We start from the raw sequence: 27,581 nt of genomic DNA, 5'->3' as shown, positions 1-27,581 counted from the left end.
AGATTTGTACAGGAATTTCACCCACTTATTCCTGGAGGATTGTCTTCATTACTCTTTCCTAAACAAATCTTTGCTGCAGGACAACTGCACTTCCTAATGAGATAGATTGTTGCAATGCATAGCTCTTTTCACACAGTTACTCTATTGCTTTGCGTTAGAAATATTATTTTCTTGGGTTGGCTAACTGGTTTCTGATGGGTGGAGTCAGGGTAGAGCATGTCTGTTTAATCTGTGGAATTGCAAAGGTTTCTAACCACTTTTATTGGTTTAAGGTTTGTTGTGTTGGCCACTGTATGATATGCATAATGGTAAGAACAGTTATTTAGGGCAATAGTTTTGCTGTGGGAGGTTTCAACTTCTCTTTTGTGTTTTGGCTTGTCATCTGGAGAAACATTGAGCTCTCACTGGGGAAAATAGAAAAGAAGGAAAAAATCCACTCTGTGATCAGAGCATAAGCGAACAAAGCTACAGCTCCTATCCAGCCTCCATATTTTTGAAGTGGGCTCTAATGAGGCTGCTGTGGTGGCACATACATAGGGACAAATCTGGATGTGAGCTCTACCCTCCTTTGTGCCACTGCTCCTTAGAATCATAGAAGTGTAGGACTAGAAGGGACCTCAGTAGGTCATCCAGTCCAGTCCCCTACACTCATGGCAGGGCTACATAGTAACTAAACCATGCCTGACAGGTGTTTGGCTAATCTGCTCTTGAAAACCTCCAGTGATGGAGATTCCACAAACTCCCTAAGCAATTTGTTCCAGTGCTTATCTATCCTGACAGTTAGGAATTTTTTCCTAATGTCCAACCTAAACCTCCCTTGCTGCAATTTAAGCCCATTGCTTCTAGTCCTATCCTCGGAGGTTAAGAGCAACAATTTTTCACCCTCCTCCTTGTAAAAACCTTTTATGTACTTGAAAACTATCATTTGCCCCCCTCAGTCTTCTCCTCTCCAGACTAAACAAACTCAATTCTTTCAATCTTTCCTCATAGGTCCTATTTTCCAGACATTTAATAAAGTTTGTTGTTCTTCTCTGGACTTTCTGCAATTTTTCCACATCTTTCCTGAAAAGTGGCACCCAGAAGTGGACACAATATTTCAGTTGAGGCCTTATCAGCGCAGAGTAGAGTGGAAGAATTACTTCTTATGTGGTGCTTACAACACTCCTGCTAATACATCCCAGAATGATGTTCGCTTTTTTTTTTTTCAGCAGTGTTACACTGTTGACTCATATTTAGCTTGTGATCCACTATGACCCCAAATCCCTTTCCGCAGTATGTCTTCCTAGGTAGTCATTTCCCATTTTGTATGTGTGCAGTAGATTGTTTCTTCCTAAGTAGAATGCTTCACATTTGTCCTTACTGAATTTCATTCTATTTACTTCAGGCCATTTCTCCAGATCATTTTGAATTTTAATCCTACCCTCCAAAGCACTTGCAACCCTTCTCAGCTTTATAAGTATACTCTCTATGCCATTATCTAAATGATTGATGATGATATTGAACAGAACCAGACCCAGGACTGATCTCTGCAGGACCCCACTAGATATGCCTTTCCAGCTTGACCCTGAACCATTGATAACTACTCTCTGGGAACGGTTTTCCAAGCAGATATGCATTCATCTTATGGTAGCTCCATCTAGGTTACATTTCCCTAGTTTGTTGATGAGGAGGTCATGCAAGACAGTATCAAAAGCCTTATTAAAGTCAAGATATACCACATCTACCCTTTTCCCCCATCCACAAGGCTTGTTACCTTGACAAAGAAAGCTATTAGGTTGGTTTAACATGATTTGTTCTTGACAAATCCATGTTGACCACTACTTATCATTTTCTAGGTGTTTGCAAATTGATTGCTTGATTATTAGCTCCATTATCTTTGTGGGTAACAAAGTTAAACTGAGTAGTATGTAATTCCCCAGGTTGTCCTTATCCCCCTTTTTATAGATTGGCACTATATTTGCCTTCTTCCTGTCCTCTGGAATCTCTCCTGTCTTCCAGGAGTGTTTTAAGATAATGACTAATGGCTCAAATATCTCCCCAGTCAGCTTGTTGAGTATTCTAGGATGCATTTTATCAGGCCCTGGTGACAAAGATATCTAACTTGTCAAATCTTTAATTTGTTCTTTCCCTATTTTAGCCTCAGATCCTACCTCATTTTCAATGTGTCGGACACGGATTGCTACTAAATTTTTTGGTGTAACAAAAAAATGCATTTAGCAGTTCCACCATTTCAACATTTTCTGTTATTGTCTTTCCCCCTTCATTGAGTAATGGGCTGACCCTGGGCTTGGTCTTCCTCTTGCTTCTAATGTATTTGTAAAATGTTTTCTTGTTACCTTTTCTGCCTCTAGTTAGTTTAATCTTTCCTTGGCCTTTCTAATTTTGCCCCTACATGCTTGTGTTGCATGTATGCTTAGCAACAAAACTGGCTTAAACAACTAGCTGGAGATCTGGAGTAGGGGAATCCCTGCAGTCATACGACTGGCAGAGCTCTTCTGCTCTTGGCTCCTCCCAGCATAGGGGCGTTCCAGGAGCTGAGGTCAGAGAGCTGTACTCCAGCACCCCTGAGATTGTAGAATGGCTCAAGAGGAAGAGGGGCGGTCCTATTTTAACTGGGGCAAGTTTCAGAGCCGTGAGGCACCATTGACTTAACTGGAGCTGATCTGCATCTCCTGAGAATCTAGTTTAGTGGGGGGAAGCTCACACAGTTAATTGGTTTGCACAGAAACATAAGCTGTCATTTCCCAGCAATACAAGTTAGTAGATAATTTTGGTTGAACTCTCCATTTATGTCTGCTTAATACCATGTTTCATTAGATAAATTCTAGTTCCAATCCTCCAGCCTCCAAACGGGCAAAATTCCCATTGACGTCAATGGGAACTTTGCCTGAACACGGACCATGGGAATGGGTCTTCTGTAGTACCTCATTAGAGATGGTCGAAATAAATCATAAATTTATTTATACATTTAAAATCAGGCAAGATAAATGTTATGTAATCTGCTTCTTTTATTCTTCCTATGACATGCCAATAGTGGAGTGGTAGGGCTCACAGCTTATGCTCTTTTGCTGGGAATAATAAGTCAAGAAAAATCCAGCTAGAAATAAAACATCAGCTCCACATTACTTTGGAGACATGTATTACTTTAATTATTTCCTTTTCCTCTGGTTTAGAATTCACCCTGGAGAATGCAAACTGCCTTCCATCTGCTTTAACTTTGTTAAAATAAGTCATAAGTAGCAACTTTAAGAAAATGCCTCACTTGAAAAAAAAAAATTGTTCCCAAACCTATCTTACTTATTCAAACATTTTATCTGAATATAGACATACTGTATCTTTGTTCTCTCCCTTCTTGCTCCTTGGAAGGTTTTGTTACCAAACTGTCAGCAATGCAATGAGTTACAGCTATTTTCTCAGGACTGTAATCCTTTTCTCTTGTGTAATAATAACACATGTTTTACAAGCAAATTTTCATGCCCTATTCAGTGGAAGAAATTCACAGAAGTTTTGCTACTAAATGTATGCAAGGCTGGCCAGATATGAGTAATGAATTGTAAAAAGGCTATGCAAGCAACCACATGGAAGTTCAAACAAGCTTGAATCAACGGAGTCCACATTTATTATACTTACGAACGTAAATTTATGATGCGTGAAGTAACAGTTTTCTGCAGCACATTAACTCTGCATGTGAGAATGTAATCACAAAATCAAAATTGAAGTGACTTAACTTTATTTGGCCAACTGCGCGGTTACTGGTTTGGACAGTAGTTCCTAATAGGAAATACCATAAGAGATCAGACCAGTGGGCCACATAGTCCAGTATCCTGTCTCTTGCCAGAGGCCAGAGGAAGGTGCTTCAGAGAAAGCTGTAGCAAACCCCAGTGTAGACAGTTATGGAATAAACTCTCTATAGGAGAGAATTTTTTCCTACCCACCATAAATCAGTAATTTAGGTAATCCCCTTAAGTATGAGGGTTTATCCCTTAATTTTTGTATCCTCTTAAGTACCTGCAGGGATTGTGTGTGTGTGTATACACACACACACACTTACTTTTATAATGTCTAACCCTTTTTTTAATCCTGCTGAATTCTTGCCCTCAATTTCTTGCCAGTGAGTTCCCCTTCTTGAGCATACACTGTTTTAAAGTGTGTTGGCTTACTTTGTTGAATGCTGACTAACACAATCCTGTTAATAGCCTTCCATTCAGTATAACAGAACAGACTTAAGTATCTGTTTAAAATTGTTTCAGGAGCAAGTGTCAGCAATTCTGGTCACAAATAACATGACATCAGAGGCCAAAATCCAGGGCTTAATTTGTGCCATAGCTGATGCCCGGCGCCTCTGGGCCAGGCAGGTCAGAGCCCCGGTGCCTCTGGGCTTGCCGCATCAATTATGAAATTAAAAAATGGCTTGAGTCCTAGCACCTCTTTAAGCATTGCCAAAAATGAATGGAAAGGGACAGTCTGATATTCTGTTGGTTATGTTCCATAAGAAGAAAAATCCTAGCTCATGCTAGGCTGAAAAGGGTCAGGAGTTGTCAGCAACTTTCAATTATATTCGAGTTTAGCAGGCAACAAGATCTAGTTCATAAGTGTGTACAGCATTGTTCAGCTTTGAGCCTCTCAGAGTTTTCTCCTGAGCTCACGCTGCAGCCAGATCCAAAATACAAATCTGAAGGTTTGATTAGGAAAGCAAGACGTCCATAATAATTTTTCTGGATCCCTAACTTAATCACCTCTTTGGAATGGTCATTGAAAAGGAGGGATTTCCAGATGTTTCTGACAAAGGTTAGGGCTGGGTAAAACTGGGGAGTTTCTCTTCAGAAGGACTCATGCAAATACTGAGCTTGGTTCTAGCTTTGTGTGTCTGTCCCATAGACCTGTTCCAAATCCACTGAAGGCAATGAAAAGACTCCCATTGACTTCAGTGGGTTTTGGATCAGGCCCCATATTGAATAATTTATCCAGTGAATCTTGCTGTCTTCTGCCACTGGAAGAGCCATAAGCAAATTACCTCAGGTTTATTAGCTATTCAGAAGCATTCAAGAAATATTTTAGCAAATTGTTTATAACCCCATGAACTGATGGTTAACAGTTCTCTGAGAATATTGTATATTTTCTATTTTAACATGTTAGACATTTTGAGACAGTCAAATAAGTCAAAGTCCCATGCTATTGATTCTTTTCTCTGATTGGATGAGTGTGAAAGCCTTTCTGGTACAAATACTTGTGTGCAAATTTAAAATCACGTTCCCACAAATACTCTCATGTACAGCTGGGATATTTGTTTCCCACAAGAATTCACATCAGTAAAATTTGTTTGAGGCCTACTCATAGAAAGGGGAACACAAATGAAATGTGAGTACAAAGCAAACGAGATCATTTAAATGTGCTTGCATATTCTTAGGAAATTGTCATACTTGACCAGCTCTATTTGAGGGGTTCATAAACCTTAGCAAACCTGATCTGAATTTAGATTTTATAGCAAAACCTGAAACTAGGGGACTTAGTAACATCTATGCTAGTTTAAGTTTCCAGAGGGGCTCCAAGCAATGGTATATTGCAGAGTCAACATCAATAGATTACACCTGTCCTGCATGCAATACACTCATTTTCCATTAACTTCTAGGAGCAATTCAAAGTGTTACTTTTCATGAATAAAGCCGTGTGGTTTGGTGAGAGTATCCAGCTATCTGAGCAACTGCCTCTTGCCCTATAAAGGATTACAAGAGCTGAAGTCAGCTCCTGTTGAGTTTCCCTAGATTTGAAATCTTGACAACCTGAGGCAGAGCCTCTCTATGTGGACTTTCCACAGCTTAGTATTATAGTAAACTTTAGCCATGAAAGGAGGATTTGTGTGTTCATGTCCTTATCATGCAGCAGTCAAGGGCACTTGGACCCTGCTCCTGCAATGAGCTCCATACTGCCAAACCCTTGTACTTGCATGCTGCCCCATTGAAATCAGAGTGTCTCCATGCAAGCATAGGTGCAAGTATTTAGTGAGCTCATTGCAGAATTGGGACTTTGGTTAACAGACCTGCATGGTAAGAGTTTACAAAACTGTTAGTCAAGGAATACTCCATTGGCAACCACAAATGATACATATTTCAGAGGACATGAATTTTCTTGAAATGCCCTTGTTGCTTTGCTTCTTACTTAGGCTAATATGTCTCACTTTGTGTTTCTGCTATTCATTAGAGCATCCAAGGGGTTAAACCAAAGTGTTCTATTTTTATTTGCAAACCTCAAGAGAGTTGGTGCAAAAATCAGCTTTAACAAGCAGCTGCTTCAAAGTGCAGTGTAAACTTTAATGTGCCTAAGCCTTGTACACATAACAAGGGAGGCCAGTATTAATAATTAAATGGCAACATTAAGTAGAGCAAAGACTTCAGTGGGTTGGGATTAATATTCTCTCTCTGTGAAGAGTTAAATCCCAAAGCGGCCATTTATCAGCTCAGGATTAACATTCATCAAAATCTAATACCATTTCTTTTAGATCAACCAGCAGTTCATAATATACCAGCCAGAGCCACTGATAAATTGCCTGTCTCTTTGTACGTACTTTGTAGTATACACTGTACATTACACATTTAAGGAAACCAGCACCAATAATTATTTAAAATTATGACCACAACTTGATGGATACACGTATGTGATTCTTCCAATTGCAGGAATGAGCACAATGAACACATTTCAAATTGCATTATAAATGTAATTAGCAGAGAGCAGTAATTTTAGTTTCTGTAGTTTACACACAGCAGTCACTCTCATCCTGCAGCCTTGGGCCACCTCAGCTCAATCAGCACACATGTGCAGCCCATGTGACATCCTGAGGGCCATACAAGTAGTACATCTATTGCGTGGATGTGGCCCACATAACACACACAGAGCTTCATATGTGGCCCACAATGGTAAATAGGTTGAGAACCACTGACATACAGTATATAGTGTAAGTCCCTCTAGCATCTTCTGACCAGGATGGCTGTCTAAACTTAAAAATTAAAGTGATAATTAGTCTAGATCAGAGTAGGGACTAGATCTCAGAACTCTTGGTTTAGGTTCTGTCTCTCTATAGGCGTTTCTATTGCTCTGTGATCCTGGGAAAGTAAATTAAGCCCAAATTTTCAAAAGCGGCCTCTAATTTTAAGTGCCACAAATTTTGGGAGGCTAACTTGATAAATCTTTAATGTCTGAATTTTGGAGGAACTGGGCACTTGCAACTCCAATAGACATCTCTATAGGTGCCTATACCATAACCCACATACCCTAAAATTACTTGTCCTCAGAAGATTTAGATGTCAAAAGTTTTCTCCTGTAAGATTTAAGATAAAAAAAAAAAAAAAAAAACCAACATTGAGGCTTTTGACAACAAATGCATTTGTCAAAAACATCACTACATCAGTTAATATCCAGAAGTTTATATGTTCTAACATAAGGACAAGAAACATACTTCTGTTTTTAATACAAGCGTGTCAAAATGAATGACTGTCAGATTGTATGATGTATTTGCCAAAATATCAATTCATCAACAAATCCCTCTGAGGGCAGATATACTTTGCCATTGAAACCTGCCTTTCTGTATATTGTGTATGTGAAATTCCTTCTATTGGTCCAACACGAATGTAAACCAATACCTCTTTCAACTAAAAAATTGAGGATGGCTGTAGCTGGTTTTGCTCAGAGACTGGCAGGCCATGGCTCAACAGTCCTTCCACCCCCAAAGTCCTTAGATTAATTTGCCTGGTGGTCAGCGGGTCTAGTGGTCAAGCTGTGTGTGATCTTCATTGCCCAGTGCTCCAGGGTTCTCCTGGTCGGATGGAAGAGGGGGGTGTGAAGTTAGGGGGACCTGGGCCCTACCTCTCCCTCCTGTTACAGACCAGGGCCCAAAGGGGAGAGGTGTGGAATGTCTCAGTCACCTCTTCCTGGTGCACCTTATCAGCATCCCCTGGGCTGTTCCCTACTTCCCCCTCTCTATCTGCAGTTTGGTGTGTGGCTGCTGCCCTCTCCTGCTCCAGCAGGGAGTTCCCAATCAGTGTCAGCAGCTCAGCTGGCCAAATAAGCATTCCCCAGATCTCTTCCCCATGTTCATTTAGTCTCTCTCAGCAGGGAGTGGGGGAGGGAAAAGGCTCAGGCCTTTACCCTCCCAATTGAGATCTTACCCACAGTCCAGACCCTTCTCCTGTAGATTGTTCTGTTCCCAGGGCTGTAAACTGGCTTCCTCCCTTCAGCCATTCTCTCCCCCTGCTTCAGAGGCCCCTTCTGACCAGCTCATCTATTTGGAACATGTTCCACAGCTGTTGAAGGGTGGGGCCCTTTTGGCCCAGTACAGCTCCTTCACTCCCTTAGTCTCTGTGTGGGGTCTGTAAACTGCATCACAATGGCAAAACAAGCCTTTTAATTGAACTTGGAATTATCATTGGACATGGACTGGAACCACAGCCTCTATTTTAATATACTCAAGTCCACCTGCTTGTGCAATAATCTCTGATACTTGCAATGTACAGTGCTGTGAATCTCTCAGTAAGAATTAGTCACACAAATAAGCTACTGAGGAGTTTCTCCATAGGATTTGGTTGTACAAAGGGCAATACCATTCTGAAAGCTATTGTTTTTGTTTTTTTCCCAGGCTATGGCTTAAAAATATTTAAATGGACAATATAGTGTTCTTTCTATTGAGTTAGGTTTCCTTGTTATGCTTTAATACTTCAATGGTTCTAAAAGAACACTTTTCAAAATAGCTCACAAAGGGGATATGATGGGCTCAGGTCAGAGATGACCTAATAAAAATACCTAACTATTATATTGCACTTTTCATCCATTGATCTCAAAGCACTTCACAACAGCGATAATATCACTATCCCTTTACAGATGGGGAAAATGACACAGGGAGCAGCAACTTGTTCAGGGTTACCCCATAGCAGAGCTAGGAATAGAATACACATCTCTTGAGTCCCAGTCCAGTGTTCTATCTCTAAGGCTACCCTGCCTCTTCAGTTTAATGAAAGCTCTGATTGTAAATGCAGGACCTTATCTTGGCTCCTTGGTATCCAGAATCAATCAGAGAGGACTTTGATGTATTATGGAGGCAGAACAGAAGGCAAGGGTGTAATAAATAGCTCACTACTGATGGCCAGTTGTCTTCTGGTTTCAGTTGAGATGAACTGCCTCACATGGGTGGAAATTCAAGGATACAGGTGAGGAAGGGGAAACAGTAGTCCATCCAGGAGGAAATAGGGGAGTGAAATCTGTCCAGGAAGAGCAGGCTGAAGGGAGCAGGGCAGGTAGGAGGAGTCTGCCCGTGGGGAGAACTGCTTTCCAGACACAAAGAGCCAAACACGTACTGCTTCCAAAATAACAATAAAAGGGCAAACATAAAATCTCCCTGAGAGAGACAGCAAAGTCCCTGACAGTAATATCCTCTAGTCTGAAACCCCACACAGCCCTGCCTCTCCCACCTCCACAGATAGGCAGGAAGACTCTTCGGGCCTGGTTATATGGTAGTTTACAGCCCTGACAATGCAAAGGGCCTCAAAGGTGGTGCAGTTGTAATTCATGGCCACTTTAAGTCCCCTTTACATTGCCAGAGTCATGTAAAGTAGCCTTCATGTAAATTACAAGAATTAGGCCTTTTGCATTTACACCCACCCTTGACAAGAAACTGGACGAGATGCACCACTACAGCAATTCTTGTTTTCCTATCTCTCTGGAGGTTCCTCAGCATTGTTTCAATGCTGTTCCAGCTGAATGCCACCGGCCCTGTGTTCTGGGGTCAGGCTGCAATATTACAAAGCCTAAAAGTCGTACTAAACGATTTATCAACACTTCTTGTGTCTTGCTCAGCCTAATGTAATGAGTCCCTTATCTACTTTCTAATTGTTCTTCTCTCCCCCCAACCCCACCCCACAGGTAAAAATAATATGGTAATGTTTTTCCGCACTTCCGTTTTTCATCTTTCATCACTTTTTCTTAATATTTTGTTTACTGATTTTCCTTACGATCACTGATTATTTTACTACATCTTCTGACTTTCGCCTTCCTTTGCTGTCTTTCTCTGTGGCTGTTACTAACCTGACAATTTCCTTGTTTTGTTAATGGAGTTAGAGAACTTTATTATAAAACGGAAGTAGTACCTCTGTCAGCAAGTTTCACTCTCCATCCTCCATTGGGTACTTTTAGATTTAGATCTGCTTAAAGAGGTTGGTGGCAAAAAAGCAAAAACAAATAAATAGGTTGATTCCATTAATACTGTGTTTTGACAGGTTTCTGGACTAGTTGTGAATCAACTAAGGATTTGAGAAGAGAGACAGGTGACGACAGGTCTGACTTGAAAATAAATATTCCAGTTTATGTCCACTCAAGCTGATGATATTTTAAATAGGTCTGTAGGGCTTATGTTACCTCAGAACACATTAAATGACAGGCTTAAAAGCACTTCTTCACAATGTTGGAGGAGATATGGAATTGTTCTTCAGTTGGTGGAGAAGGTGGTCCCAGTCTAGGAATGGACTCTGGTCATTTTGCATTACTCTGCCAATGCCAAGTGGCCCTCCACCCAGATGCTTCGACCCTGGAGAATCTCATGTGTTAGGGAATCCTCAAAGCTGTTGTGAAGCCACCGTCCTCATCCCTGCAGCTGGTACAGGGATAATGGTTAGGGGGACTCCCTCAGTCCAGCTGGTCCCCAGCTGCCTTAGCATTAAATTGCTGAGGTTTAAGAAACAAACAAACAAAAACTTCCCCCATGTTATGATTCTTTTTCCAGATGAAAGGAACAGATCTCTTGGAATCAAGCTTCCAGTGCAACTACTTACAAACCCACATTTGAAATTGATCTTTTGGCAAATGTTTCTAACAGTGAGATCATTTGTGAGATCTTTCATGGAAAACGATCACCACTGAAGCATACTCATTTAAAAATTCAAAAGAATATTTGGGGGAAATGAATGTTCAGTGAGTTCAACAAGGCATGCAGAATCAGGTTTAACTTTTCTGAATATTAAGATTTGAGGTGGGTTCCATTCACATTTTGAGAAAAGGTTTAAATGAGACTTTGTGGGTTTATTCTAAAGAAGCCCAACCTATTTATGTCCATAAATTTGGTTGAAGAATTTTTTTTTGTTAAGCATCATAAGGAGTCTATCTGTATATTTTTGTTAATGTTTCTGCAGGTCTTAGCACTCATTGTTCTTAAAATATAAACTAAAGCTCACCTTTTAATTTCTAAAAAAGAGAAGACTCTTCAATGGGCATCACATACACACTGATCCATGTACTTTCATTCCTTACCTGTTATTGGCCCTACGATGTAATAAAAACAGAGCAGCTACTTACTGTGGCATGATATTTTTAAACGCATTTTTCATCCAATTAAGACAGAAATTGAAGATCCAGCCAAAAGATTATGGCAACTCATCTTTATTAGATGTGATGAGCTAGCAAAGCAAAACAGTTGTATTATTTAACCTCCCATTTCCTGATGCTGTGGTGACCCAGATTTCTAGTTGACATTGGCCTAAGTAAAATCTAGAACTGGTCAAAAATGAGGGAAGAGTATTGGTGCATATACCATATACACATACATATGAAAATTGATATTTTTTCATCATTTTCAAAATCTGAAATATTTCAAACAGCTGTACTGCTGGAGAATAAGGGGGTGTCCACACATTCATTTTATTTTCTGTGGTTTAATCAAAATAGAAAAAATATTAACTTTTTTGTCCATTGAAATATGCAAAATGTTGACCAGCTCTATTAAAAACTATATCAAGCATATGCCCATATGCTCAGGGTTTAGCTGACCGCCATATTTGGGGTCGTGAAGGAATTTTCCTCCAGGGCACATTGGAAGCGGCCCTGGTGGATTTTCGCCTTCCTCTGTAGCATGGGGCATGGGTCACTTGCTGGAGGATTCTCTGCACCTTGAAGTCTGTAAACCACGATTTGAGGACTTCGATAGCTCAGACATAGGTGAGAGGTTTATCGCAGGAGTGGGTGGGTGAGATTCTGTGGCCTGCGTTGTGCAGGAGGTCAGACTAGATGATCATAATGGTCCCTTCTGACCTTAGTATCTATGAATCTAAGCAGAGAAGCCACTGATATATTGTCATTAAGCTTTCATGTCTACTTGCAGCCCACAGGATGAGAAGTGACCTGATGGTTTTTTTGTTTTGTTTTTGTCTCTCTTCCCCTCTTATGTCTAGACGAGGTGTACTGCATCTGCATGAAAGCAGTGGAATCCATGACCTTGGCTCGCCCCGATGGCAGCTCTCTCTATGCCTCTTGGTGGTAGTAATAATTCTTTTCTTTAGTCTGTGGAAAGGAGTGAAGACTTCAGGAAAGGTAGAGCTAATATTGCTCTTGTATCTCAATATTGTTGTTTGTCCTTTTTAGAAAGTGACTTTGGGGTGGGGGGGAAGGGGAATAGGGCCTGTAAATCATTGTACCCAAGAGTGTCACTAGGACCAAAGCTTTAGATCTTTGTCTATCTGTTCTACAAAGTGGAGTGGACATTTCAGATACAGCTCCTGTTTTATCTGAGTCAACAATTACATCATCTTTGCTCCAGTGGTGTCCAGCATTGCAAAATTCTGTTAGCTTTTTAACTTTAAGTTCAGTATTAGAGGCTTGATATAAAGCCCATTAAAGTCAATGGGTGAGTCTTCCCTTTGACTTCTGTTGGAGTTGGATAAAGGTTAAAGATTGTCTCTTGTTCTCTGCAAAACTTGCTTAAAGCTTTCATTGTATTGTTTAAGGGCCCTTGCTTTTATTAAATAAACATGCGTTCTAACTTAAACACTTTATCACTTCCAAAGGTTTCGGCAACTATTCTTTGAAGTACCTCAAGAGCTGAAGTAAAACCACCTGGATATTTACTGACACATCATTTGGATATTTTAGAATTAAGACATTAGACCTTGATGCAACTTTATTAACTTGCTGAAAAGGAGTTTTTAGCTTCCAAACCTCAGAATATTTTTGATTTTGATAAATTAGCTACCACCTCAACAGTTTTAATCAGTTAATGTTCACATACCGTGGTTTAATTTCAATCATGTGGTCGAATGCCCAGCCTTTCGTTAGTCTTTCAATGCACAGCCTTTCTTTATTTGGCTTTTCAATTACAACAGTATAATTGTACAAACAGTTCAATTATAACCCTCCATTTATGCCATATATTTTCCGTAAATGTCAGCATTTCCTCATTTTCATGTTGATATTTTACTTAGTTGATTAGAAAAAATGGAACATTTCTTGGCAATGTATGGTGAATGAATCAATCTCAATCAGAAGTCCTAGCCGTGGAAGACATCTGAGAATTCTTGCTGTCTGAGTTGCTTTGTATATTTCTATGGTTTTTACAGCAAATATCTGCTCATGTCTACTTATGCTTCTGGAAATAATTCATACTGAACTTGCTCAGAAGTTTAATACAACCATTAATAATATAGTCATTCCACTGCTGACATATAATCTCACTTGCCAAACCCATCTCATACTTTAACATACTACCTATCTTTACTTGTGGCAATTTTCCTAGTCTGTATGACTGGTAACTAACAGTTCTTTTTTGCTAGGACAGTGCCCCTTATGATAAACAATCAAGACATCCTCCAGAGAACAGATGCAACAAAGGGACAACTGGATTCTCCAACATGTTTATAAAACTTCCAGTTTGTGTAACAGTAGGTTATTTAACATTTGGTGTCTGTTTGTCCCCTGCAGGTTGTGTGGATAACAGCCACTTTGCCTTACGTTGTATTATTTGTATTGTTAATCCATGGAATCACATTGCCTGGTGCATACAATGGAATAAATGCTTACCTTCACATAGATTTCAGAAGGTTAAAAGAAGCTACGGTAAGTTCTCTCTTCCATCTTCGCTTCCTATAATGAAATAATAGCCCTTGCAGACCCTCCTATCTATTGTCCGAGTTAATAGAAATGGAAGCTGTTATTAAATTGTTAGTGTTAGTTTCTCAAATGATGTATTTATGTTTGTTGGCACATGAACGTTCCTCTAGTTTCTGTACTGTGCAGAGTTTCTGACTCTCTGATAGTGAGGAAAGCATCAGGGAGCCGTATCAGGATGAATCTGCACAATTCTGGGCACTGGTACTAGTAGAATAGCCTAGGGGCTGCTTCATCTTATTCCTCCTTCCTGTCCCTAAGAAACTGTACATGTTTTGACCACAAACCTTACCTATGATGACGCGCTTCCTGTGTGGCCACGGGGTACTGCAAAGGCAGGCTGCATCAGCTCTGTGCCAGCGGAGAGCTCCTGCATGCTGGGGAAATAGTTGGTAAGATCTGGTTATTTTCTGGCCCTTTATGTTCAGCAGTTGCTAGTAGAGAATAATGAGCAGAGCGGATTGACATTTTTCCATTGAAAACTAATGACTACAGAAAATAGCTTTTAATTGAAAATGAAGATTTTCTTGGAGAAAAAATCATTTTGGATTATGTTTCCCAGTTTGAATAGGCACTTGAAATTTTGGTTGAGTATCTGATTTGAGGTTTGGTAATGAATACCTGACTTGTCAGGGCCATTCCAGTGCAAGCCATTTTATTGTACTTTATAATGACTGAGACTTTCAGTAGTAAGGAATTAGAAACTTAAAGTACATATGTCGATAGCTTTGCCTGACATTGTAAGTCAGCCAAAGCAAATGTGGCCACATACTTTCAGTTTGTAGCCAATATAGCCCTATAGGCCTTAGCGCCCTGAGAACATTCAACCTACTGTATATTAGAATAACTTCTGCCCTCAGCCTATTGTATTAAAAAGATCTGCAAGTCAACTCACTCAAATTCGTTATGAAATTACCAGCCTTTCCAAAGCCCCAGAGGGAAGTAATTTAGTGATCACAAACAGATTTTATCCCAGGGCTGGGTTTTTTTTATTTGTTTGTTTTTACTTAGGGAGAAAAAAGAACGAGTCCTTAAGCAATGGCATCCCCTTGGTACAGACCAGCTTGAAAATGTTAAGTGCTTTTCAAATAGATACAAAATAGAAAACTGGAAAAACGCAAGAAGAAACAAACTGGCATGAAAACACCTAAAGAGAGGCCCATCAGAGTTAGAAAAACTAGACAAAGTTAATACGAAGCTTGAGTACCAAAATCCAGGACTACTTCATGTGTTGTAATCAAAACAGTCCCTTCCCTCCCTTTTTATTTTTTTTTTTTTTGGTAATGTTAATTTTATCCGCTGTATGCAACAGCCAATGTTCAGGTCTCTTCATTGACAGTAGGTTGCAGTATAGCACAGCACATCTTCAAATCTGAACCCACTCACTTTGGGGTGCTTCAAATCCAGATCAAATATTACAGCTTGAGTCATGTCTGTCACCAAAGCAATGTCACTCCCATCATACCAGAAATGTGTAATATGCAGTAACGGGGGTGTGTCTGTGTAGCTCAATACAGGGGAAGGGACATGAGTTATTTCATTTTCCTTAGTATTTTAAGTGATGTTTGGAAAACAATAAATATTCAGAGCCAGATCCTCAGCTGGAAGTAAATGGGGCTATGCTGACTTCACACCAGCTCAGGATCTGGTCCTCAAATTGTGTTCTGCATTTGTAGAATATATTTGTGTATTGCTCTTTTGGGCTTTAAGTTTACACAGCTGCTACCTGGCTAGCCACAAAGATATTTGTTTGACACCAAGTTTTCCAGATTACTTATATAAGAGAGAGAGAGAGAGAGAGAGAGACCGACAGAGAATGCCTGCAGGATGATGAAAGATGGAAGACCACTTACAAGAAAGAGGAAAGCCAAGTTGCCTGTTGAGTTATTCTTTCTGCAACCCCCTGTCGAGGAAGCTGGGGCCCCTGCTGGCTCTATTGACGTGTTTGTGTGCTTAATCCTTGTTATTGGGCCTTTGGGAGATTTGACAGCTGCCTGAGTACCAGTTCAGTGTGTTTCGGCAAGAGCCTTTGATTTATGAATATTTTTTCCCCAGTGAAGAACAGCAGCAAATAAAAGTCACAGATAAATTGCATTGTTCTACAATCTGCTCTGCTCTAGGATCAAAAGTCCTAATGTAAAAGGCATAAGGTCCCCTCATGCCAAGAGTTTATAGGGCTCACTGCTGCAAGGTGTTCAGCAACTCATGAGAGGCTTCCATTGCCAGTAAAACAAGCACTGTGCCAGATCAGACCCATTAAGAATACAGATAGAAATGTTGTTTTGAAGAGATCTGAAGGGAACAGGGCCTACATACATTCCTTGCTGACAAGTCCAGCAGCACAAAGCTTGATACTGTTGGCTCCACGGCACAAAAATCAAGTGATTAATTTAAAAATCTTTGTAAATGGCAGCAGTACTTCTGTTCCACAAAAGGAACAGCAGTGAGTGATTAATAAAACCAGAGTCATCAGGAATTCTAGGCCAGGAAGGAGGTATTTGCTCCTTTGGACATCATAAGAAGTTTCCTGAAAATTACATCATGTCTGGGGATTCACTTAGTATTTCCCCTTCCTCTCTGTATTGTGCAGTAATATTGCAAGTCCATACATGGAAGAAGTAGTGTAGGAACAAAAGTTATAGTAATATAAACAGGAAGGAAGCTTGGAGTGAAAGACTGACTACAACCTCCCAGAATTTTTTGTAATGGTACATACAAATTCAAATACTATAGGATACAGTTAAACTGGATCACGGCGTGAGTCAGAAGTAACTCTATTGAAATTAGTAGAATAACATCAGCGTAAATTGTAGAAGAGCCCAGCCCCATTGTCTCTGTGTTGCATCCTGTTTGTTATTACAAGGAATATTTTGCATGGAACCTTGACTTTTTAATGACTTCTGTCTTCTGCTGCTTACTCCTTATCTCGATCTGCACAGCAGCTAATTGGGTTAACACAGAGGATTATTTCAATCCAAGGTTCAGATTTAGCAAGGCACAGAAGCACGTGCTTAACTCTAAGCCCATGCTTAAATCCATCCCTATACAGCATGTGCTAAAGTCATCTTAAAGCCAGTGAGACTTAAGTGCTTTTGAATTGGGCCAAAAATACAGAACTAGCATAAGCAGCTACAAATCCAGTGGCAGGACACAAAGTGGCAAAGAGCCAGTGACCTATCAAAAAGCAATACAAGTACCTTGTGGTGTCAGTATGGCATTCCCAAGTATAGTTTATTTTAAAAAATTCCTTGTGTTGAGACTTTGCGCAACTTTTCCAACAAGTGGGATGTGGAGTGTTAGCAGCACCAGCAGCTGATAGCAATACATCCTAGAGTTCTTTTGCTCAACACACACCCACAGGTGTTTTAGCCTCGGGCTATATTTGGCAGATTCGGCTAAATCCAAACATTCTGAGTCTGTGAGGTGCTGAGGACTCTCAGCTCCTCTTAGCTTCAGAACCTCTTGGGATCAAGCCGTGAGCTTTTGACTTCTCAATGTGATACTTGAGGGAAGAGACATTTGAAAACCTTCATAAAACAGTTCATCTGACCTCCTCTGCCTGTATTTTCAGGATCCTAGTTTAAAATCCAGGCATTGGCTCTGGAATGGGCTCTATACAGTCTGAGCAGATGAAGTGGTGGAACTTAATGACTATCATAGCAATAGTTCTTGGCCCTTTAAATGAGTGAGACTTGAGAAGGAATATCTCTTAGACGTCCTATTCAAAGCATGTCAATCAGACTTCGACCTCTGATGGAAGAAAGCATCATATAAACTGTAATAATGGTCCCATGCAATAAACTCTCCTGTGGGAAAGGAAAACATTCCATAACTCCTAACCTGTTGACTATTTTTATTTCTGACTGTGCAATCCAAATTAACCCAGCGCTAGTGGGAAGTGTATTGCCACAACGCAGCAAAAAAATCAATTAATCATTTCTGTACCCTGTGGAAGTTCAATAAGCTACCAGCACTCCTATAATACCACTCTGCACACACTTAGGTTTTGCTATTGCTTTAGAGTTTGCCTCTTTGTTGAAATAGTCCAGTCCTTGACTTAGTCCAGTCCAGTCCCAATAGTCCAGTCCCATGCCTTGGTTCTTGACGGGCTGGGAAATATTTATGGTTCTGTAGTCATGGAGTATGATGAGATATTATTTCAATAGATATCCAAAGCTAGTTCTAACCATACAGTTCTGTCATGTCACTCAACTTTTCTCTTTTAAACTAAGCTAACACATCTAATAATTTTCATCTCTTTATGCAGGTATGGATTGACGCAGCCACTCAGATATTTTACTCTTTAGGAGCTGGGTTTGGAGTTTTAATTGCATTTGCTAGTTATAATAAGTTTGACAACAACTGTTATAGGTAAGAGAGTCTATTTCTCATTACTACCTGATAATGACAATTGACTTTAAAAAGCTCTGATTTCAGACTCACTTTACTTGCACTCTGATACCAAGGTTCCAATAAAATATCTGAGAAATTTGGAATGTAATCTAATTTTTTATGTATTTATTTCTTGATACGTATTTCACAATTCAAGAACTCTATTTTCATGTTAGCTTTGGAGTTTTTTTACTTCTGATTATATATATAATGGTATCCTATATAATATACCTATAATATAATAAAATATATCTGTTTTATATAATAGTACGTTATACAGGTAACAGGTATGTTCTATTATGTATTGTTATTTACTTAGCCAGTGGAACTGATAATTACAACCTAATATGCACTAGTGTACTTCATTCATTTAATTGTGATTTTATTATTGACTGGCATTCTGATTTGGACATAAGAACCAACCCAAAACGTGACCCAAACACACCCAAAGTACTTCTTTGCTGAAAGTTCAGCAATAAGAACCTGCAAAGTTATTGGCTCTCCTGTCCAACAGTATAGGATTAATTTTAGAAAGCTGTGTAAACTGCAATTATATTTGTCTTTCACAAGTAGCACTAGAGACAAGAGAGAATATTCATTGAAATCTGATTGGTCCACAACCCCAGAGAAGCAGGAGGATGTTTCCTCGTTTGTTCAAGTTTAACAGAAACGAGGAGTTTAGAGTCAAATCCTAAAGGGATTTTATGTTTCCAGATTACCTATTTGTGATTTTTTTTTCAGTAGGCCTTGATTCAGCAAAACACATAGTTCAAGTTCAACATGTACATACGTGCTTTGCTGAATCAGGGCCATTGTGCATAGGGGTCCCAACCAGGGCTGGAGGTCCCATTGTGGGAGGCACTGTACAGAGAAATAGTAAGAGACAGACACTGTTACTTTACATTTTAATGTCAATCATTTGAATGTGTGTTTTAATTGTTCTGTGTGTGTCTACTATGCTGCTTTATCAAAAAGACCTAAAGAATGGAACTAGCTGAAAAACTTTGAATTTTGAAGGGTTTTTTTACCGATCAAAGGGATACTTTTTTTGTACAAATTTTAATTAAAGTGTTTCCCCAAGGTCTCCATTATTGTGGCTAGTTTGGCTTTAAAGGACTCACATTCTGGGGCATTTCATTTGCCTAGTGTTTGTGTGTGTGGGTCAGCATTTGTGGGCCAGACTGACTAGTCTCTTTGAAATGCCCAACCTAAGAGAAGTGCAAAAAGCACAAAGAATGACAAGTAAACCACAAAATGTCTTTCGGGTTTAATAATGCATTGCTTGTAAATCCAGTTTAGGATTTTATTCAAAAATATGGATTTTAATCCAGAATATTTGTAATGCAAAAAGACAACAAAAATGGAGTTCCTGTAAGATAGCCTCACCAGAGGAATAAACTGGAGTGCCTGAACATACCCATAATAGAAAGCATCAGAGAACATCGCTGCATGTTAGATAGTCCTGGGCTGGGTGCTAACAGTTACCTACAGTAGCTCCTTTTGAAAACATCTGTGAGTAAAAGCTAGGAAGCAAAGGGCTTGGTGGTGACTGTAGAAACAGCCCTGAGTGGTGCATAAGCTGCACCATCCCAGAAGTAGTTGCAGGAGTTTGAGACAGACCTCTCAATCACAGTGCCACGCCACTCCTCCCTGCTCTAGGCGTGTAGTAGCATGAAGCCCATGAAGGGGTATAAGGGCGCCCTTATTCCCTGCCTGGGCCAGTAGCCTAGTCACGGGTCTCACCAAAAGGACTTGCACAGACACACTGTGACACTTGAATGGTAAGCCTAGTTTAGCAATATATCGTTTTCCTAAAATTTGCTGGAATATAGTAGTACTGGATATATTACCATAAAGAGGAAAATGGGCACCTACCATGCCTTTAACAAACACGCCTATAGCAGTCCATAAAAAGCACAAAAGACTATAGAGATTTTAGTTTGCTGGAACAGTCTGTTAAATTTGTTCAATTCTCTGAACACAGGGCTTGATCCAAAGTCCTTTGAAGTCCACGGAGAGATTCCAATTGATTTCAGTGAGCTTTGGACCAAGCCCACTGTAACTTTAGATTCACAAGTGGGTTTTCATGTTAGGTGACATTAATGTGGGTAATGCTGTAGTAAAAATGACACCTCTAATAATAGCTATTCTCCAAAGTGGCAATCATTGCATTCTACAATTAGGTTAACATTAATCTTACAGATTTCTAGGAAGCCTGGCTTTAAGATGTTTCCTACATAATTGTTTTATTCTGTACCCTGAGTAAATTTGCCATGAAATACACTCTGGAACTTAAAATAAATGCCTTGAGGCAATACCTCAAATTACATTAAACTGTGCTGAGCTTATTACACTTGTCTTATGTAGTTTACCAGAATCACTCTGGCTGTATTGTAGAGCGATCTGCAGTGTTTCTAAAATATTATGTTTTATCTTTAATCCTATAAACCAGCTTCCATTCAAAGACAATTGACACTTAAATGAATCCATTCTTTGGTAAAATACTGTGGAGTATGTCAGTGACATCTTTATTACATTGGCAACGCTTTACTGAAGTGGAACAAAACACATTTAAATTAGCATTGTATTTCCAAATAAAGGGCATGATTCACCACTATATTACTCCAGTTGTTTTACGCCAGTGGAACTCCACTGAAATCAATAGTTACGCAGGTGTAAAACTGGGGCAACACAGTGGCAAATCAGAGCCAGAGAGTCTGAAGTGCTGAAGCATTGCAACACAACATTTTGTCAACTTCTATATTTTGCACGTAAATCTGTCAGCTTAAAAATGGGGTAAAGTATGTGGTTGATGATGCAAATGGAAAAAGCTACTTACATGTGAATGTTCTGGAATTGAGGGAAATGGTAATGATGACCTTGGCCATAATATTTCACAGATATTCAGAGGTGAAGGTAAGCCGGTCCGGTCCGGCATATTGGTAAGAGCCGATACACAGCCAACCATACTGGCAGGGGGCAGGTTCCCCAGGCCGAAAAATTAAAAGGGCCCGGGGCTTCCGGCTGCCACTACCACAGCCAGAGTCCCGGGCCCTTTAAATCACCACCAGAGCCCCGGGATAGTGGTAGTGGCCAGGAGCCCTCAGGCTCCGGCGGTGATTTAAAGGGCCCGGGGATTTAAAGGCCCCACCCCTTCCACCCAAGGCCCTGCCCCTTCCGCCCGAGTGACCCCCAACCCCCTGCACACATACACACACCTTGCTCAAGATCCTGGCCCTGTGTACCGGTAAGTCTCTTAAGTTACTTTCACCCCTGCAGATACTTGGCAAATTTTCTCCTGAAGGAGTCCAAAGAAAATTTTACAAGTATATAGGCCTGAGTTAGTCCTTCCTCTTATGTACACACTGCTCTACAGAAATACAGTCAAATCTGGGTGCAGTGAGGTAATTAAATGTGACAGATGTGGAAACTCTGGCTAAGGCAAACTCTATCATTAACAAAAGCACTATGGTGTATGACTGGTGTCCACACACTGGAGACAGGACCTCAATTTTAAAGGTCTTCTCCAACAGCAGACTGTATGGAACTCATTATATCTACTTGTAAAACAGATCTATTTTGACAATCCTGTTGTGGTTCATTTGATTTTAACTAGGGGCCTGTGAAGCCTGGGTATTGCATACTTAAGGCTGAAAGTATTGAACAATCCTCTGTGGAATGGAGTTCATGACATGACTAAAGCCAATTAATCATATTACTTACATTTTGCATAAGGCTTGTCTTTATGCCACTTGTCAGGATCATGAACAGGATGTGGGTGGTTGGGCCTAACAGTCGGAGTCATAGGGGTTGCCTGGTCTGGGGCTTAGCACAGAGTCAAGGATCAATGCCAAAGGACAACCATGGGTGTAGATGGGAGCAAAGCTGAGGGTCAGACACAGGGATCAGAAGACGGATGCCAGAGCCAATGGGCTAGCTGGAGACACGGTCGGGGAGCTGAGCTGGGGGTCAGAGCCAAAGGCGTCAAGGATGGGGAAGGCTAGGAACTGAAGTGGGCACAAGAGGAGGCTGGACATGGGCAGGCATAGGCTGGATGGGAGAAAGAAAAGGCACAGGAAGCAGGGTTCAGCACAGCTGCAGTGTGCAATGCGGTGAGCAGCCGGCAAGCTCTGGCCACTACTGGGTCAAGGTGTAGCTTAGCTCCGCCATCCCCACCTGTCAGGAAGTACAGTCAATGAGGCAAAGCAGCTCCTGCTAGGGTCAGCTATGCCCAGTGTGTTGCTAGGAGACTGATCCTGCTGCAGCTGGCTCCCCGATGCCACTAAACATCAAACATTCATAGTTCTGGGGAATTATCATGCTGAGGTGGAACTTTCTCCTGTGCTCTGGGGGAATGTATTACCATAAGTTTACATGGAAGAGCTGGCTAAACTTTAAAAAAAAATGTATGAAGGACAGATTTGCTAGAGAAAATTTGAACAGAGCAGTTTACAGCGAACAGCCCGTGAGGTATATTTGCAGGTGTCATTATGAAGATGACAGCCTTGCAAAAGACAATGAGGTTTATAAAATCTTGCTGTTACTGATCTTTAACAATGGGGAGGAAAGGGGGAAACATTCTCAGCCTCTGACTCATTAAATACCTAACAAATTATGATCACTTTCTTTGCATTAATGTACGCACCACAAATAAATGCTAGAGCTAGTGCAAAATGGAGGGTGGGGAGGAGCAATGTCCTCTTTTTGTAAACATTTGGAATTTCAACAAAAAATGTTCAATTAAAAGTTGAAGTTCAGAACCAGGTGACCAGTTGTAATACGTGTATTAGGATGGGGCTGACATTCCAAATTAATGTTGACAACTGTGGCCAGATTTAATTTTGACATAAATGTACATAACACTGGAATGCGTTACCTAGGGAGGTGGTGAAATCTCCTTCCTTAGAAGTTTTTAAGGTTGGGCTTGACAAAGCCCTGGCTGGGATGATTTAGTTGGTGTTCGTTCTGCTTTGAGCAGGGGGTTGGACTAGATGACCTCCTGGGATCTCTTCCAACCCTGATATTCTATGATTCTGTGATAACTCCCAGGGCTGAACCTGGATTTTCCTTTGTGGGTCCTGTCATTGATCTAAAACAATAGCAGATTAATAATAAAGTTATCAGCATTTTTGTCAGATTCATGACTAAACTGATGGTTACCTCTTTATATTATACAATGATGATGGTTGGGTCAGATTCCAATCTCATTGATGTTCATGGGAGTTTTGCTATTGATTTCAATGGGAGCCGGATGAGGTCTTTCCATGCACCTTATCTGAAATGCCTGCTTAACCGGAAGGATTGATGAACAGATTCTATGCAATACCTTGAAAATGGCATCAAAGTTCACTAAAATGCATACCTGATGTTGTCTGAAAACATTCACAATTGTTTATAGGTATCGATTGGTATTTGCTAGTATTCATTTCCCCGTGTAGCCTTTTGTTCACTTCTGGTTACTTCCCTGTTCCATTATTGTTGCCAGCTAAGACCATCTTACAATTTATTATAGTTTTTTTACATTTTTGAACACAGATTAATTTCAAAACAATTTAGGAAATAACAGTGAGTCTTTCGCAGCACAATGTGCTCGTATGAGCCTTTGATCATCAGGATGATTACTTAATTGGCATGTTTCTCTTTTCCACCAGAATTTTATTGCCATAATAACACAATTCCTACCTACTTCCTAAAGTGCTTTTCACTAGATCGTTCTTCTCTCTCTCTCTCTCTCATATTAGGGATGCTTTGCTGACTAGCACAATCAACTGTGTCACAAGCTTCATCTCAGGATTTGCCATTTTCTCCATACTGGGCTACATGGCTCATGAGCACAAAGTAAAAATTGAAGATGTAGCCACTGAAGGTAGGAAGTTCATTTTACTCCAGATTTACTGAAAAATTAACCACCTGCTCCAGTGCTGCCCTGCAAATTTGTTTATGTTCATTTCAAATTAAACAAGACAAAGAAGCCCACCTACAAGGGACTCAGCTGTGGCCCTGATTCAGCAAGCCACTTAGGGTACGTCTACACTGCAATTGGGAGCATGCTTCCCACTGTGAATTGGCAGACACCCTAGCTTTGCTTGAGCTAACACTCCCAAAATAGCCATGTAGCTGGATCGAGCACAGGTGGTGGTTTGGGCTAGCTGCCCAAGAACGTACTCTGGGGACTGGGCGGGTTTGTACTCAGGCCAGTAGCCTGAGCTCCTGCCTGTGCTATCCCCGGCTACACCACTGGTTTTGATGCAGTAGCTGGGACAGAGCTCTCATGTGTCTGCCTGCTCATGCCATGGCACATGCCAACTCTGGGTACGTGAGCTGTGACCTGAATGGGGCCACTCAAGCGCTCCAAGGCAGGCACAGGTGTAAGCATGTTGTTGAATTGTAGTCGCTGCAAGGCGTTGAGTGGTCCAAGCTCCAGGGAGTTGAGGGTGCTTGGCCCCTGGCTGGAAGCACGCAACACGTTAAAGGGGCAGGTCTGTACTGAACACATACATAATCTACTGAGACTACTGGCTAGTTCCAAAGGTTCCTGCCTCAACAACGTTCAAATATGGCCCTCTCCTACACAGAGCCAAGGAATGGAAATAAATAGGTAAGAATATCAGGTTCATGGTTACGATTTGAGGCCTAGATCCACAAAGAGACTAAGGCTTCTAAATTCCAGGTGTAGACACTCCTGTGATCCGTATAACCAACCCCTAAATTCGCTCCATGCCTGAACTTTGACTGTAAAAGTTCCCTTGGTGCCTAAGTTTCTGCCTCTGGGTATTAGCACTGCTGACCCAGTCAGGTGTCCAGGTACCTGCCTGATACCTAAGCCTCAGTGCAACCCTCAAACCAGATACAGATAGGCATTTCCCTGCCAGCTCACCTGCAGGGCCCGATCTAGAACATAAGAACGGCCCTACTGGGTCAGACGAAGGGTCCATCTAGCCCTGTATCCTGTCTTCTGACAGTGGCCAGTGCCAGGTGCCTCAGAGGGAATGAACAGAGCAGGTAATCATCCAGTGATCCATCCCCCTGTCACTCATTCCCAGCTTCTAGCAAACAGAGGCTAGGGACCCCCAACTCCACATAAAATGTTGTGGAGTGAGTGGGAAGTGGTGGCCTTCCTTATAACATTTAGCCAAGGGTTAAGGTATTCACCTGGGATATGGGAGACCCTGATTCAATTCCTCCCTATTCTTCATCAGGGCAAGGGATTTGAAGGCGTTTGAGAGGTTCTTGACCTCTCAGGTGAGTGCTGTAGTCACTGCACTCTGGGATATTCCGATGTGTCTCTCAGTCTCTCTTGTTGAAAAAATTCCACTTTGCATTAAAAAAATTAATTGGGCCAGATAGATTGTGAGACTGACTCTGTAGTTGCAACACCTAAGTACCTTTGTGCATCTGGGCCTGAGAATGGCTTCAAAAATCTAACTGGCTTCAAGACTGAGCTTGATAAATTTATGGAGGAGATGGTATGATGAGCCTGCCTACAATGGCATGTAGTCTATCTGCGACTGCTAGCAGCAAAAATCTCCAACAGCTAGTGATAGGACAATAGATGGAGAGGGCTCTGAGTTATTAGAGAATTCTTTCCCAGGTGTCTGGCTGGTAGGTCCTGGACACATGCTCAAGATCTAACTGATCACCATATTTGAGATCGAGAAGAAATTTTCCCCTGGAACAGATTGGCAGAGACTCTGGGGGGTTTTCACCTTCCTCTGCAGGATGGGATATGGGTCACTTGCAGGTTTAAACTAGTATAAATTTTGGATTCTCTGTAACTTTAAATCTTTAAACCATGATGTGAGGACTTCATTGACTCAGCCAGAGTCTGAGTTGTTCAGATACTATGGTGAGGGACACCAATATAAGAATCTAGGTAGGTCAAATCTTATTTTCATGAACCTTTTTATAGCTTTAAAAATTTAACAAAAGCCTCCATGCAGAAATGAGTTTTTCTTTCCTCTTGCTTTTCAGGAGCTGGATTAGTTTTCATCCTTTATCCAGAAGCCATTTCAACCCTTTCAGGATCAACATTTTGGGCAGTGGTGTTCTTCATAATGCTTCTCACACTGGGCATTGACAGTTCTGTGCGTATCTTCCATGCCTATCATTTTTCTTTTAATAACATTCTCTGGTAATAAGTACGGAGGCACCAGTCTGATTCCACTAGGTTTCAGAAGCCACATGCTCTGCTCTCAATGTATCTGTTTTCATAGGTAAGGCCAATACACCAAGTAGCATTGCACTCAGCAGTTTATTTAATCATAGATTCACAGTGTGCAAAAGGCTTGTGAAGGGCCATCTAATTTATGAACCAGCAAACTGTGTTTCCATGATTCTGGGTTGGGCTCAAAGTTATTACACTTTAAGCACACTGCATCACTGACTCGAATGAGAATTTTACCATTCATTTCTACAGCAGCATACTCAGAGCCTAAAAATGAACTTGGAAAAAGCACGGGAACAAGATGCTAAATTGCCTGCCTATGGTTCTGTACTATTTTGTATTAGAGATTTGTATTTGTTATTTCCCACGACATCCTAAGTGATACTCATGACACAAAGGCTGAGGATAGAATCTAATTATATCTTTGATTTCCTATAATATGGAACTGTATGTAAGATAGTTTCCTTATAACAATAGTCTCATTGTGATCATTTTTTAAAAATCAATTTCATTTACACTATTATTTTGTGTTTGTTAGGTGTCTTGGCAAAAGGCAACAATGTCATCTGTATGTTGACAGATAATAGATATTTAGGAATGGTAAAAAATGAGCACTAAGATGGGCTGCCTCATTTTACAGTTAAATTCAGTTTTAGATTTAGGACTGAACTTCATTCAACATGAAGGGGGAGTATTTGTGCTTTCTACAAAGTGAAAGTATATTGTCCTGGGATAAAAAAAGATAAGAGAAACTTCAACCCAAGATGAAATATTCTAAGTACCCTAACAGCACTTCTACCACCGTATTCTTGCCAAAGAGGAATCAAGACTTCCTTTTCTACTTAACATAAAAGTTAATTTTCTTCTGGGAAAAGTAAATAGCATCTTTGAAGAACAGAACTGTGAACAGTCTAGTCATGTTCATGAGGAAATTTTTACTATTCCAAAATAAGAATTGCCAAGAAGAAAGTTCACTCATTTTCAGAAATAGAAAGGGAAGGAAAAACAGAGACAAGAGAGGGAACAAAGCTGGGGGTGCAGGGTCGGGGGGGGAGAAGAGATCACACAAAGGAGCTTTGATAGTCATCTGCAAGTATTTGAAGGACATATTCTA

The 27,581-nt window shown here is 40.6% G+C and overlaps 1 protein-coding gene across 1 annotated transcript in view; it reads left to right on the top strand.

Moving 5' to 3' along the window:
• Window positions 1-27,581, top strand: part of SLC6A2 (solute carrier family 6 member 2) — a 108,017-nt gene that overhangs the window by 35,789 nt on the left and 44,647 nt on the right. Inside the window, exons 4-8 of the mRNA XM_073307584.2 lie at window positions 12,204-12,342; window positions 13,726-13,860; window positions 18,179-18,282; window positions 24,045-24,169; window positions 26,275-26,387. Of these exons, the coding sequence (XP_073163685.1) occupies window positions 12,204-12,342; window positions 13,726-13,860; window positions 18,179-18,282; window positions 24,045-24,169; window positions 26,275-26,387 (616 nt within the window). The remainder of the gene's footprint in view (window positions 1-12,203; window positions 12,343-13,725; window positions 13,861-18,178; window positions 18,283-24,044; window positions 24,170-26,274; window positions 26,388-27,581) is intronic.

Source organism: Lepidochelys kempii, chromosome 12 (assembly GCF_965140285.1).
Source record: "Lepidochelys kempii isolate rLepKem1 chromosome 12, rLepKem1.hap1, whole genome shotgun sequence".
NCBI lineage: Eukaryota > Metazoa > Chordata > Testudines > Cheloniidae > Lepidochelys > Lepidochelys kempii.
Note: the sequence above shows the minus strand (reverse complement) of the source record. Positions and strands in the feature narration are given on the sequence as shown.